This window comes from Crocodylus siamensis, chromosome 7 (genome assembly GCF_052110815.1).
Source record: "Crocodylus siamensis isolate JL-2025a chromosome 7, ASM5211081v1, whole genome shotgun sequence".
Classification (NCBI taxonomy): domain Eukaryota; kingdom Metazoa; phylum Chordata; order Crocodylia; family Crocodylidae; genus Crocodylus; species Crocodylus siamensis.
This window is the reverse complement of record NC_143401.1, coordinates 70258983-70275010: the sequence shown is the minus strand read 5'-3', so window position 1 is coordinate 70275010 and position 16028 is coordinate 70258983. Positions and strand designations below refer to the sequence as shown.

Below are 16028 nucleotides of genomic sequence, written 5' to 3'. Positions count from 1 at the left end.
AAGCCAATTAAAAGTATTCTGTGACCAAAGGTAGCATCTGTCTCTGTAGTCAGAACCAGCTAGCAGTGAAACATTTGTAAATGTATATTATATATTTGTAAATATATTGGTAGCTTTAGTATTCAGTGTCCAGTTTTCAGTTCTCTCTACCTAAGACAAGATGAGTTTACTATCTGCTTTCACAACAGTGTCTTTGTGGCTTTGTTACTAAAATGCAAGATTCAGGTAGGCTGCTGAATTTCTAAGCTATATATAGATAGCCTAACACCTGTAGTCAAGAATGCTTTTATTTTTGTTGAGAGAAGAGCTTAGTTATTTTTCTTGAATGCAAAATTTATGTCCATTTATCTATGCTGTTGTTACTTCCACAATTTTTAGTCTGCTCAGAGAGAGACTTGGAGATGATCCAAAAGCTTATTGTAACTCGCACCTTTTCAGATGTTTCCAACACAGTTGATAGGATGTCAGCAGTCCATGATTCCCACTGACATCACAGTGAAAATGCTAAGTATCAGGTTTTGAGAGGCAAGGATTTCCTAGTTGGTCTAATAAAAGTTATTACTGTATGTAGCTGGGATAGAGCTAGACAAGCTTTTGAATCCAAGATATTCTTTGTCAAGTTGATACATTTGATACATTCCAAAGCGGTGGTTGAATTCCTTCCCAACTTGATCCTGTACTTGGATCAAGCTATTGCTAAGATTTAAATAACTGGGGACAGAATTTTCAGTCAAGTTCTTGAACCCTGATAGTCTCTTTTCTGACCCTGTTGGCTGCAACTAAAATATAGCACACACCCATCTATTAACAAATGCATTTGCCTGCAATGATAGGTTGGAGAAATTGGAAATGTTTTTAAGGTGAGGATTTACTATTTTTAATTTGGCTCTGAATTGCATTTTTCAGTTGACGTTGGGTCATGTGTTAAACATTGACATGTAGAATCAACTCTATAAAATACACTTAATACGCATTTTATCTTGTTTAAAATAAATTATACTGGCTTGGGAACCAAAAACCCTCATGGAAACTGGGGCAACCTGACCATAGGTCATATTCTAGTTTGGGGTTTAAACCGTGTATTGAAAGAACTCTGTGAACTAGAATTTTGAGATCATCCCAAAACTTCATCTTGTAGATTTGCACCTCCACAACCAATTTGGCGTTAGGATGTCGGTTGACACTTTGAGCAGTGCAAATAAGCCGAAGTCAACGTGCGTGAGGGCTTAAGATGAGTAGTGGCTGATCAACTGTAGGTCTGAATGTGTCCTCTGAAAGGCATGTAGTAAAAAAAAACAAACCCCACAACCATAGCAAATCTGCAGGTACTGTTGTCGGAAAGAACTCTGAAAAAAAATCTGCATTAATGAGACACTTGAGGCCAAAGGGGGGCACAAGAAAATACCAGCTCCAATGCCCAGCAAGGTTGTTCTAGAAGGGTGTCCCTAGTGAGTGTAAGGACTTGACATAGAATTTTTCTTCCCTTTTAGATGTTTTACACAGGTTGATTGACCTGAGTGCAACTTTATAAATAATCAGAAAAACAAGTTAGAAACAAAAGAGCTTTCCCTCTGCTTTTAGTTCCCTCAGCACTCCTCCCCTGTTGTTCCTCCCTCCAATTCAAATGTTAATCACTAATGAAAAAAGTAGTTGGTTCCAACAATGGGTAAAAGAAACCAGTCCAGGTTTCTGTTGATGAACATTATCTGCTTTCTGTTGCGTTGGCAGACCAAGCAGAATGACAAAACTGTAGGCAAAATGACACTCAAACAAGTTCTTGATCTCCCAAGTTGAACTTTGGTGAATGAGCCTGAAGTGATGGTGAAGTCAGCTGTCTTTGCCTCCTGAGGAGTTAGCCTTCCTCTCTTAGGGGTTTTACCCATGATGGTGGTGGTGGAATGATATATTCCTTATGGTGCTTGAACCATCACCTCTGTACGTCATTGTCGTAGTGGTGCAGAGGAGTGCAGATAAACAGGCTTGTCAATTTTATACAGACTTCATTCTGCAACATAAGATTACTAAGAAGTACAACAGAAGTATAACTGTCGATTTGTTAATCTGATACATTTCTCCCTCTTGTTTTTTTTTTAAGATGATCCAGAAGGTGCTTTTGTACCACCTGAATTTGATATCACTGGTAACACCTTTGAGGCAAGTAATAAACTTCAAATGAAGCTTAAATCTTAATTTTGGTATCTACAGTACTGAACGCTAGTTTTTCTTGATCCTTGATATTCATGTTTATTTTTGGTATTTAGGAATTGATGAGATCTCTGTTATTTTGGAGACATAGGCTGTACATACATTGAATGTAAATTTCAAAGGAACACAAAGTTTTTGTATGTAAACCATTCTTCACTAGCTGTTAAAATACAAAAATCTCTTTTGGCTAAATATTGTAGTGGTCTGCCTTAAACCACAGCTGGTCTGTGTTACATTTTATATCCTTCATTGGCTAAACTTGTTTGTTCAGGGAATAGCTATGAATTTATGGTTAAATATAAAATTTGTTTGCAATCCTCATCAATAAGATAATTCATAGTGGGATAATCAACAATTTTATCTTTGGCTTAATGAAGAAACAGATGGATTTCTATTGCACCACAATCCTTAGATGCTTTACGTTGTTAGATTAGGATTAGATTGTTTACACTAATTCATTAACCTCCCCAATAAGCCATCCCATTGCTAAAGCACATTTTCCCCCAACTGATTTCTATAGAAGAAACTCCTAGATACACTATTTATTGTAGCTTTTTTTAATTTATGGTTTGTATTTTTTAGATTATAACTAAAATGGTTAAATTAGAAACGTATTCTGTTGACAGCCGGGGTGTAAGGGAATCTCTGTTTCTGCATAATCTAATACAAATTGCTTTATTAATTTTGACAGTTATCTTCTGTATAATCAGTCTTATAATTAAATCTCATGCGCAGCACTTTTTTAGTGTTTCTTAGTGAACCCTGGCAATGGAATGCGACAAAAAAAAGAAGATGGAAAAATACAAATATTGTAGATGATGGCAGAGTACTGTTATGGATCAGTAAAAGCAAAGTCCAAAATCCTGTAATTTCATTCTAGCTTTTTGAGGTCTTCACCATTTTTTCCCTCTTAGGCAGAAACATATTTTCTCCTTCAGTCCAAACTCCTTTAGTTATTCCTTTAGTAACAGTGGTCTTGGCTTCCACCTGTAAGCTTCTGGTTGGCTAGTGTTCTGAAAGCTTAAAGGTTTGGAATTAATTGGCTTAATTTTAGAACATGTTGCTTTTTTTTCTGTAACATCCATATCCTCTCCCTGACCATTCATATTGCTTGCTACCTTCTAAATGTTGAGATCTCCTTCTTAAAAAGGTAGGAGAGGTAGAGGGAGTTCATGAAAAAATCAGACTTCATATGATTATATCCTCTCTTCTGGGCAATTTCTGCAAGGCCTTGGCTTGAGGGAATATGTGATTTTATACTAGGTCCAGCAACCTTTTACAAGTCCTGGGCTGGGGCAATCCATATCCAATCTGGGTGGCTTTGGCAGCATATCAACATCAGGGGCTGCTGGTGGGAAGGGTTTCCTTGTTTTCCTACTAGAGCCATGCACCTGGGAGCTGTGGCCATGCCTTGCTGCTCTACTTAGCCCCCCTGCTCCCTGGCTGCAGTTTAAGTCCAGCTTCAGGCTGGAGGTGAGCTGTGCCAGGGTGTTGGAAGCTGCTTCCACACTGCTGCCACTTGTCCCTGCCCTCCTGAACTACCCAGCCTAGCCCGGGTGCAGTTCCCCTCCAGTTGAAAGCTAAGCTCACACTACAACTAAGGGGCAGAGGAAGGAGGAGGAGGAAAGGGAAAAGTGACAGTGATGCAGAAACAGCTGCTGGGTCCCTGGCTCCCATGTAGTTCCTTACTGCTCAGCCTCAACATGGGTATGGGCACAGGCAAAGCCAAAGCCAAAGCTTCTTGGGCCATATATGGTCAACCCCAGCTCTCTACAATGGTAATGAGTTTCCCTATTTGTTTGGGGGTTTTGTTCCTTCTGTGGTATGAGAATGTGTGCAGGTACTTGTTCCTTGGACATGGCCTTTTTGTTTGCTTTTTAGTGCAGTGGCATATGTACGATTTCTTATTAACATACGTGTTCAAGGCACTCCACTGACAGTAGCAACAAAAGATAACGTTTTTCCATGTCCCGTTTCATTATAAAATGAGCCTTTAATATTGTAACTCCTAACTATTTTGATGGTAATCCACCCTGTCAACTACTTTCTGTCAAAGGACAATTGGAATCTTTGGCTGGTCTATATGTAATGTATATCTGTCATCACTTACAGTTAGTGTGACAATTTGCAGTTTCTAATATATGGGTCAAAATTAATTTAAAATCATTACTGGATTTAGGAGGAAAAAAGGCTCTTTACAAATCCTTCAAATACAGGCTACCATTCTTTCAATAAGCAGTAGGCTGCTTCCTTCTTTGTGAATTGCTGGCCCTGAACTTTAATGGAATTGTGAGTCCAGTCTAATTAGCAGCTAAACTTAGCTGGCACTCACCAGTGTCCCAGAGTAACAGACACAGGCAACACATTGGAATGCATTGCTATTCCAGTGTCTGAAAAGGCGCCTTTATAGACTTAGGTTTTGAGTGAGCATTATGGATAGTAAGAGAAAGTTTGGTTTACTGGATCAAGCATAGGACTGAGTAATGGGTATTCTGAGTTCATGTGTATTCTTGGGAAAGTCGGTAAATATTTTTTTTTCCCAACTGTAAAATGGCAATGTTTAATTGGCAGTGCTAATTTCAGAGCAATTAAAAAATTTCAAAGAGTAAAATTCAACACTAAAGAGTTAAGTTTAAGGTACTACTGAGATGCCATTGGCAGAGTTGTTATAGATCACCAGATATTAAGGTGGCTATGGAAAGAACTTCCAGTACTGTCAGTGAAAAAGTCATCACTTAGAAAGGCTGAGTGTGTTTTCAAAATTTCTTTTAACCAACCTGATGACCTAGTGCTAGCACAATGTAGGGTCATAATCAAACAGCTGGGGAGTGATGTGCAGTCAGCATGCCTGCCTACTTTTAGAAGGGAGGGATCTCAAGTCTGGGGTGCGAGTGAGAAGCTTCAGTGGCTGCCCCATTTCCCTCTTAAACTGGTCCAATATTTGGATGCAGTTGCCTGATTAGGCACTGCTCCGGTCCTTTTTTACTAGTGTAGGATTGTGGCAGTGCAAGGAAAAGGAAGAATGCTGATTGGATTATTTATTTTCCTACAGGACAGCATTTAATGTAGTAAACATGAGGAGGAATCTAGAAGGACTTTATTTTTAATTGGACACTTTTAAGGTTTTAGATCTACTTTCATATAGAGTGTTGTTAATAGCACAGCATAGAGGGAAGTAGCAGCAAAAAGAGAAAGAAGAAGTTATCAAAGACCTATTTATTATTGTTGTTGTTATTATTTCAAAGGCAGACACCTATGAGAAGTTGTCATCAGTCTAAGCCTGAATGTTTCTTAAGCTGATGCTGTTCATGAAACTGAGCGTGTTGACTTCTGGTCTGTAACTGCTGTATTTCTATCAGAGTGCTCCGTAGATGCTGCCTTAGGCCACCCCTTGAAATTTGTTTTGGAAAACGGTCTCTATTTTGTGTGTTTTTTTTTTTTTTACCTACCACTGTGTCTTATGCTAAAATCAGTTAGCAATGACTATGTGGATCCAAAGCCCTAACCCCAAATTGTCTAATAAATATTTTATAGGGATCCTGCTCTGGTTCCAGTAGAGGGTGGCATGGAGTATTTTTAGAATATAAAGTATTAGAGGCTGAGGAGCAGATTCATTTTAAGGCACTTGTGAATTAACAGGTGTTGAGCTTTTTCAGTATTCACCTCTTGGATATCTAAAAACTGTCATCCTTACTCAATACAGTAACAAACAATTTAGATTCAATATTAACTGATTGATGAAGAGGATTCTCTTTCAAAAAATAGCAAAAGCTTTACTAATTTTCTTTCTCTTCTTTTTTTTTCTCAGTGGTTCCTTAGCTGCCCATACTCCTTTTTCTGGCCTTGCATTAAAATGTGCTAAATTGGTGAATTTTGACTAGTAAGAAAGATGCAATAGAATGTTACTGAGTTCTTTAATAGACTAATTTTAAGCACTAACAGTACAATAGGAGTTTGCTTCGGGTTATGTGTGGGTCATCTGAATCCAGCTTCAAATGGCTATTTGTCCACATCACAAAACTGCCATTCAGTCTGGTACAGTGATTCATTGATGTATGGCCTCACATTTCTAACATTTGATCTTGCATATAGATGCAAAGGTTACAGATGTATGCCATGTGTGAACATAGTTTATAAGCTTTTAATAGCACAGCTCTTCAGTTTCACATGTTGTAATGAATGGGTTTAATAGAGGTGCATCAATATATCAGATTGGCACTGACTTAAAGGAAAATTAATGTTATCAGCTATTGGCTTTTTTTTGGCTGGTGTAGCTGATAATGTTAACTGATAAATATAATATGCCTTCTGGTGGGGGCCCCCAGACACTGCATGCATGTGCGCAGCTGCATGCATACATGTGGCCAGGAGTGCAGCCAGCTATCATGGAGAGCAATGCCATGCAGGTAAGTCTGCGGTGGGGAAGGGGCATGGGGGAGGGAAGAGACATGGGGGGGGGAAGATTGAGGCCCCCATGGTGAGGGGAAGGAGTGGGGCTGGGGGCGCTGCCCAGTCAGAGCAGTGAATGGGGCCAGGGCGGGCATTTGGATTGAGCTGTGGGTGTTTCACCCAAGGGACCAAGGGGAGGGGCTGCTGCACCCCCCCCAAGGGGAGGCATGGTGGGGCATGTGCCCCTCCAAATTTGTATGCAGGGTAGTCACGGGCTTCTTGCTGCAGGTTTGGGTCTCTCTGCCCTACTGTCTTTTCCTTGGGAGCCTGCACTGGCCATGTACCCCTTGCCTGCCTGGCAGCAGTGAGGGTGGCAAGTTGTCTCCTGCTGCCATGCAGGCAGAGGATGTGCAGTCAGCATGGGGTCCCTGGGGCAAAGGCAGCAGGGCAGAGAGCCCTGAGCCTGCAGCAAGCATTCCACATCTGCCTTTGCCCCTCTTGGCTCCAGTTAAACGTTATCCCCACACTTAAAAATGGTGGCAGTGGTGCTTGAACTAAAGCTCATTCACCAAGCTTTAGTTCAAGTGACTGTTGCCATTTTTAAGTGCCAGGATGCTGATCCCCTGGATGAGCCTCCCATGGCTCTGTCCTGCCCCAGCCCCAAGTCCCATTCCCTGCCTGAGCTGGGTAGTGCCCCCAGCATCTGCTTCACTCCTTCCTTCACAGTGTGGCCTTGAGCTGCCCCCCATACTCCTTCCCTCCTGTACACCCCTTGTTCTCCACACTGCCCTGCTGCATTTCTGTAAATTGGGTATCAGATCAGTATCAGCTGATATGCCCGGTAAATATTCGGGTATCAGTATAAGCCAAGAAAATTTTTAGTGGTCCATCACTAGGATTTAATGTAAATTTGTGAACTTTTCAGGGCTCACCTAAAGCAGACTGCTTCTAACTATAGAGCTGGTGGCACATAGTGGGGCTACTTGTGGCAGGGTAGTTCCTATAAAATACCACAATGTTGCAGAATAAGCTCCAGAATAAATTGAGTATAGGGTACCTCAGCCTTAGCCCTCACTGCCTTGTGGGTACTCTTTGATTAGCGGAAGTCTAAGGACATAAATGCACCCTCACCGAGGCATTAGGCAGTCAGCAGCTCTAATCAGAAGTTCCAACCATCAAGGCACTAAATGTCTGGACCTGATCTGGTCTTTGGATTCTATCTAGATGGTCTAAAGGTGGGGGATGGTAGGTCTAGAGCAGCCTCTACTCCTCCATACTCTTGCCTAGATATATGCTCTGCAGGTCTCGGTGTGGTGGTCACATAGACTTCTTGTGCATATGCCATAGTTCAGAGGATCAGCAGTTGCCAAGACAACCATTCATGGTCAAGGTTGATCATCTTCCCTCCGTTAAGATGAGTAAACAGAGTAGTAGTTATAATTTTCCTTTTCTGTACTTTGTAAAGATAGAAAAAATTTTGAGAATAAAACAATCATAGGCTTTTGGGGATATGGTAATAGCAAATTTGGGCAGAACGAGGGCAAGAGAAGCTAACTTCATAGGTTCGGGTTTTTGTTTGTCTCCCCTCTCCACCATTCGAATATCTGCCTTTGTTCTCTCATACAAGGCAAGAACTGAGTGTGCTGATTTGGTAGCTGGGAGAAAGCCAAGGAAATAGCAGTGTTCCTTTAGAAAATGAAGATGGACACTATAAACAGTGTAAAGTCTTGTCTGAACATGCAAGCTGCATCAGTTTAAAAAGAAAATGTTAGTTAAAAGATTTAACTGAACTTGTGCATACTTCTGTAAGAGAGAGTATACTGACTTTACAAGCCATTTCAATTATGCTTGTGTAGTAGCTTAACTATGAAGTTTAACTTGTAAATTTTGTCTAAAAGAGAACAGTTAAGAAGTTGATTAGTGTCTTAATAATACAAAGTTCAACTGAGGAGTAGAAGTGACCTTTAACATATTGCTAAATTAACATACTGGGATGTATGCAACTGGTAACTTTTTCAGTGTGAGAAAGTCTTGCCCTCTTGGTCCGAGGAACTGGAACATAAAAGATGTTCAAGATATAGGTCAGCAGCTCTATCTAGAACAGTGGTCTCCAACCTTTTTAAGTAGGAGATCACCTTTGGCATTTAAAAGCATCCCAAGATTTACTGTGCACCGCTGCCATCCCCAACCCTCCTTTGCCCAGCAAGTGAGTCAGTGGGGAGGGAAGAGGGGGACAAATCAAGGCAGAGGGGAAAAAAAAATTATTTGGGGGTGTACCTCCCCAGCAGGTAAGTCCCACCTGGCTGGGGCCCCGCTCAACTTACTCCTGCTCCTGCCTTTGTGGCACTGTCTATTACTGCGGGGGCCTCAATCTAGCCCCTGCCCCTTCCCTCCCCCATTGACTGACCTGCTGGGCTGGGGTGCACACATGCATGCATGTGGGCACTCAGCCCCGCACTCCAGCCTTGGATTGACTCCAGGAGGCTCCAAGATCTACTGCAAGATGCTCCAAGATTTACCGGTGGATCAAGATCCATTGGTTGGTGACCACTGATCTGGATCCTGTGACAAGCTCAGGTCCCAACTATAGTTGCCTCTGTAAATATGTAGCTCCACCTCCTCTTCCCTACCTTAACTGCCAAAAAGTAACTGCCTTCTTCCTGTCCTCTCTAAAGCTACTTTTTTGGCTGCTGTGAGAAATGAGGAGGGCCCCTACCATTCTGTTCCTCAGCTGTGATGGGGGGAGGAGGGAAAAAGAAAAGTGAATTTATGTATTCTTTCAGAACTTTCTGGTTGACAAGGTGAAGCAAAGAAAATTGTGATACTGCATTTTTCCTATAGTTTCTCTATTTGGGATTTTCTTCAGTTCCAACACCTAATGCTGCTTCCTGCTGAGACCCCTCGCTTCATGTAGCAGTAGAAACACGAAATTTTGCAGAATCCTCAGCTGACTGCTGACTGCTGTCCAGAGCACTTTGAACAGAGCAGTAAAACCAACTCTAGTCTTGTTAAAATATTTGCTTGGCAAAATTTGTGAGCACCAACAGAAGGTACTGTATCTGGCTGTCTATGGGCAACAGTTTTGCTTTGTTGTATTTAGGGTTGTCTCTGATTCTTATAGCAACAAAAATTAATGTGCAGATTTTGTTTCAGTTAGTTGTAGTATCTACTGCTGATTCTGTTCTTGCTCATGTGGAGAAACCTACATAACTTGCAGTGAGAGAAAGCAACTTTTGCAGCTTAGCCATATCCTAAAGAGCTGATGTTTACAGTCATTTTGTGGCACCGCTGCTTCCTAGTGCTGATTGAAGGAGGGGCCCTGCCCCTTGGTGCTTATTAGCAGAGAGACCCTAGAGGGGAAGAGGGACAAGGGGGTGGCCATCATCTTAACTACTGACTGCCCTTTGTGTGGCCCTGCCTCTGATTGCTGATTGTAGAGAGGCATGAGGGAGCAGCTGCCATCTTGGCTGTTGCCCTTTGTGCTGCCCCACCAGCTGGTGCCTGCCCCTCTTGGGTGGGCTGCAAGGCCAGGTCACAGTGGCACTGGGGAGCCAGCATTTTATTTTTTTTTTTTTTCGTTGATTTCCTGTAAAATTGCATCAGATGCCGTTTTTCACAGAGATCAGTTTTTTTCCATGCAAATTTAGGTAGGTCCTTATTCATGCATTATCAGCACTTGCACATTTTGGTCTGCAGAATCTTATCGGTGACCCAGAAAGCCTGCAGCTTAACCCTCAGTTGAAAGTCCTGTCAACTCAGATCTGGAATTTTAGCCTTGTTTTGAGTCTGTTGCATGTAACATGAGCAGTATCATAATAGGTCAAACCAGTGATCCATATAGCCCACTATCCTGTCTCTGACAATGGATATATTCCAGGGGAAGCAGGTGCTGGTTGGTGTTCTCTGCTTGGTCTCCCTCCTTTGAACCCTTGTTACCAATATATGACCTACGCTCCTGCCCCTGTTTTCTTCTGTATTGCCCCAATTATGTATCTAGTAGCCTCCCTAATTGAGGGAGGCTTATAGTTTTCTTTGTGGCCTACATCCACGACCCCCTTTTATGTAACAAATAGGCCTGTGTCTGACAGCACCAGGCATGGATGCTCTAGAGGAAAAGCATTGAACTAAGTATATCTAGAGCAGGGGCTGGCAGAGTCTGGCCCATGGGTTGGATTGGGCCCATGGTAGACTCCATTTCCCAGCAGCACCTGCCCATGTTGTTGTGGCTGGTTTCCATGGAGACCCTAGCAGCAGTGGGGCCATGACAGCATGGGACTAAGGTTTCCATGGAGACTGGCCTCAGCAGTGCTGGCAGAGTGCATGGTTGGGCAGGGAGCTCCTTCGGGGCTGGGATCTCGCGGTGGTGGCAGTAGAGTCACGATCCACTGCCTGCATGCCTTGCTTGGCTCCAGAGCAGCTCCCTGCCTAGCCGTGTGCACTATCAGCATTGCCTGGGTTGGTCTTCATGGAAGCCCTGGCCTCACAGCCACCGTTTTGAAGCGTGTCATGGCTTGGCTGCTGGAAAATGGAGTCCAGCCATTTTGCCCACCCCCCTATCTTAAATTATCTGTCCCTTATTTGTTACCTTCCCTAGCATCCACTGTCATTGGAGATGTTTCCTCTGGCATCTCTAAATGGAATGTTATTGCATGTGCCCAAATGTGGTACTTGGCTGTTCAGAGATCAGTGTTCGAAGAGTATTCTGCTCAAATTTATGAAGAGTTTGTATCAACTTTATGAAGAGTTTGTATCTTTTCTTCTGCACAGAAATTTTCACTAAAGACAAAATGACCCACGCTGAGGTTCTATAATTTCTTTCGACCACCTGTCTGATCTATTGTAAAAGCTGCACAGAAGTAGTTTTGCGTTTGGTATGGGCTACTGGGATATGGGGTATTAGTTTACTCCATCCTGGGCTATGCTGAGTGAAGGATACTCAGCCTTACAGGCTCTCTGAGGTCTTTTTAACCTTGTGGTTTTCATTTCATATGTGAGGGTAACACCATAGAACTTGAGTCATTAGATGACTTGGGAAATATGGAAAACATAATTCATTCTTTTAAAATCAGAACAAATATCAGCAGCTGTCCAGGAGACAGCAGGCTGGATGCTGTAGATAGCAATAGAGTACAGAAAACAAAGTTGCAATTTTTGCTGCTGGGATTTGGTTACTTGGGATCTCTTAAATATGCAAATCTTAAATATTTGTGTTCCTAAAAAGAAGGAGGATTTTTACTCGGTGTATCTCAAAATATTTTAAAGCTAATTTAGGGGCTTGGTTAGCTGTGAGCTTTAAAAGTAGTATTCTATTTTACATAGGTTCCACCAAGAAATGCATCTGTATTAATTGCTCCTCTTATTTTTGGTGATGTGATTAACTATACAAAACAACTCCATGTTTTACTAAATGAAGCTTAAACTAGGCAACATGTCAGGATGGATAAATTTAACCTTTTCCCTGCTTTAGGGTTGTGTCTGCATTGCATGCATTTAGGGTGGGTGGGAGGTGCTTTTTATTGACTGTTTCAAACAATGATAAATGAGTTCTTCAGGTTCTTTTGGAAATAATATATCATTGCACAGCTGGTAGGTGTATGCCTAGTTTGCTGGAGCTGGAGAACTCTCTGACCTGATGTACCTCTTTCATATCCTTATGCTTCCAGGCAAGAGCATAAAGGATGGAGCCTCCCCCTTTTCCACTCCCCCAGTCATCCTCATTCTTAGTGCCTGTGGCTAGTCAGAATATCCTACTTCTCTAAGCCTCTGATTTTATCTCTAAAGGGAGTAATTAACAGCACTTAGCAAGCTTCTTCCAAGTTATGACATTTTCTTTTTGATACCTCAGTCAGAATATTTGCCCATAAATCACCAGCCTTTTAAACACTTTCTATTTTGTGATGCCTTTGAATGATGGGCCCACAAGATGTCTCTTTCATCTTGCTGTGAATCACATCCCTAATTGATGTGACAGCTGCTTGTCTGTCTCATAAAGGACTTAATGTTTCAGAAATTCTTGTGTGAGGGCTGTTCCCTTGTAGCAGTATTATTTACCCTGAGTCTGATACAAGTTTCCTTGTTCAAAGACCATGAGGCAAAACCAGTACTCCTGGCTGCTTCTGCCAAAATGATTAATTTACCTAGCAGGTCACCACAGGTGGCTAAGCCTTAAAGACAGGTCCTTAGAAAATATAGATTGCTTTCTTTTCATCCATGTCTTAGGTGTCATAAACCTCTGATCTTAAAAATACCTAAAAATTGAGAAAGTACCAATCAGTGCTCAGTAAATCCTACGTCAGGCATCTTGATGCAAGAGGCTGGGGATCTAACATTAGGTCCCAGCCTTACACCTTTACTGAATTCCACCTTTGTACCTATATCTTCTCATCTTTCAGTTATGTTGTCTGAATCTGATGGATTCTATCCAACTTCCACTTCTCTGGTACCAACAGCTTAACCATCACTAGGAATTTACGTTGTTTTTCAGAGTTCTCCATTACTTTGGACTGAACTCACTGTTCTCAACTTATTCTTCGGTAGTACTTGGTGAAACTAGGTTTTATTGTCATTGTCTTTTATAAAAAATGTTGATTATCCATCTCCTATGATAGCATACTACTTCAATATCTCAAATCCCTTTATTAAGGGGCTTTTGTTTCATAGTTTCTAGGATTGATAGGGACCTGAATAGATCATCAAGTCCAACCCCGTGCTCAGAGCAGAAATGAGTGCTGGTATCATAATACCCCAGCCAGATATCTATCCAACTTCCCCTTGAAGACCCCCAGGGTAGGAGAAAGCACCACCTCCCTTGGGAGCCCATTCCAGAGCCTGGCAGCCCTAACCATAAAGTAACACCTCCTCATATCAAGCCTGAAGCCGCTCTCAGTCAATTTGTGGCTGTTATTCCTTGTTATCCCAGGTATTGCCTTGGGACCAAAGCCTCACCTATTTTCCACCTGGCCTGCTGTCCCCTGACCGTGTGAGTGCCCCTCCTCTGAACCCTGTCAAGGTTAGCCACATCTCTCTTAAAGTGCAGCGCTCAGAACTGGACGCAGTACTCCAACTGTGGCCTGACCAGTGCTGCATAGAGGGGAAGGATCACCTCCCTGGACCTGCTTGTGATGCATCTGTAGATGCACGACAAGGTGCAGTCAGCCTTACTGACCACTTCCACGCATTGGTGGCTCATGTCCATCCTGGAGTCGGCAGGGATGTGACAGGTGCCCGCTCCACTTCCGCAGAGAACAGATGGGCAGGGAATTGATACCCATCACAGGGAGAAACAGGGAACAGATTACAACTCTGCCTGGGCCCCCACCCCATGCTGTCATTACCCTGTTATTTCAGTCGTGATTCCCAGCTCCGGCCCCCACCCACCCATCCCACTCCCAGGCATCATTCCCTGCCGTCCGTGTCCCCATCCCATCATTCCCAGCTGAGTGCACCCTGCTCACAGGGGTCCTGGGCAAGTCTCCATAAAGGCCCTGCCCACCTGCTCCATCCACCACCCCTGGCATTCAGATTGTTGGCATCATCTATCATGGTCATGAGTCTCATATGATTTCTAGTATCCATGCAACTTTTATACTCCTTTCATTTCCTGTGATAGTGATAATTCCATCTCATCGGTTAACTTTCAATTTAAATTAAGATCCCCAAAGCACTTGTGGCTCTCCCACAGGTCAGGAACTCATTGTGAGACTCTTTCCTATCCATTCAGGGTTCAGAAACTGGATAACATTTGTGTATCTCCAGATGATGCTTTGTATCAGAACAGATTTCTATTCTGGAGACTTAAAGAATCTTGAAGCTTCAGCTGTGCAAGCTGTTACTTATTCTGCATGCCTCTACATTGGGTTGCTTAGCAATCCCACTCAACAAAGTGCTCTTGGATGTTGCCAAGGTCTAGTGGCACATACCAGTGCCTCTAGGGCTGCCTGTAAAATATGCTGACAAACAGTAGGTGTGGCCCTGTGTACATTTGGAGCAGCCTCTAAAAGGGAACATTTCAAAATGGCAACAGCTATTATGTTATGCATGGTTAAGCCAGGAATCATACAAACATAGTAAAACCATGCCAACATTAACGCTATTGAAACTGGAGTGGTTTTACTGTACTCATGTCATTCTCAGTTTGCCTGCATGTAAGAATTAAAATGTAATGACTGCTGCCTTCTTCAAATGTTTCCCTTTCAAAATGGCTTCAAGTGTACATGTATCCATATCCAGAATTGGTCAATGGATTTAATCAATTCAGTCTTATCTAGTACTAAGATACCACTGCCTTGCTGGTCACAGCAACAAATGAAAGGTCTCTGCAAAGTCAATAGAAATTAATCCCAAAGCAGAGAGCTGAAGTGCCTCCACTGTAGTTCAGGGGTGGGCAGTTATTTTGGCTGGAGACCCACTTAAGGAGTTTTGGTAAGGGTGGGGGTAAGAGACGGGGAAGGTGTTGACCTAGCCTCAGTCCCCTGTCACAGCAGTTTGCACTGCCTGACACAGAGGAGAGGGGGGTGGTCCGGGGAGATGCCAGTTTATCCTGTCTGCCCCACACCCATGGCAGGGGGCACCAGATGGAGCAGACAGGTGGGCAGGGTCTCCATGGAGAGTGGTCTGGGATTCGTAGGGGTGGGGAATGAAATGGGATGTGGCGCATGTGAATGAGGAGCAGCATCTGGGGGCAGGATGAGTGGGTGGAGACAGGACATGGGTGCTGGCATCATGGGGCTAGGGCTATTTCCCACTCATTCCTTGCTCCACTTCCACAGAGAACAGATGGGCAGGGAATTGATACCCATCACAGGGAGAAGCAGGGAACAGATTACAACTCTGCCTGGGCCCCCACCCCATGCTGTCACTGCCCTGTTATTTCAGTCGTGATTCCCAGCTCCGGCCCCCACCCACCCATCCCACTCCCAGGCATCGTTCCCTGCCATCCATGTCCCCATCCCATCATTCCCAGCTGAGTGCACCCTGCTCGCAGGGGTCCTGGGCAAGTCTCCATAAAGGCCCTGCCCGCCTGGTCCATCCACCACCCCTAGCAGTGGGGTGGATGGTCTCGAGGTGCCTAGGCAGCAAGGCCTGGGTTCAGCAGTGGCAAGGCATGCATCTGCTCCCAGGTTGACAGCAGGGGCTGCTGGGAAGCTGAGGCCAACTGCTGCCCTGTCCCACCCCACACCATTGACTACAGCCCCCAACATGCCTGAGAGCTGCACATGGGGATAGGGTGGGCTGTGCCAGGCAGTACCTCCATGCCCGGGGGTAACAGGACCATTCACATGTGCCACAGCCCATGCTCCCACTTGCGCCTGTGCCAGGTGAGACTGAGGGACCCAACTCAGGCTGAATGGAATCACTTGGTGGGCTGGATGTTGTCTACTTCTGCTGTAGATAACAGACATTTTTATGTGGTAATGCTAGCAAAACTTCACACT

General features: G+C 43.5%; 1 protein-coding gene across 1 annotated transcript in view; it reads left to right on the top strand.

Annotated features, from left to right (window-relative positions):
• Window positions 1-16028, top strand: part of KNDC1 (kinase non-catalytic C-lobe domain containing 1) — a 145287-nt gene that overhangs the window by 21983 nt on the left and 107276 nt on the right. Inside the window, exon 4 of the mRNA XM_090058721.1 lies at window positions 2096-2154. Within this exon, the coding sequence (XP_089914847.1) occupies window positions 2096-2154 (59 nt within the window). The remainder of the gene's footprint in view (window positions 1-2095; window positions 2155-16028) is intronic.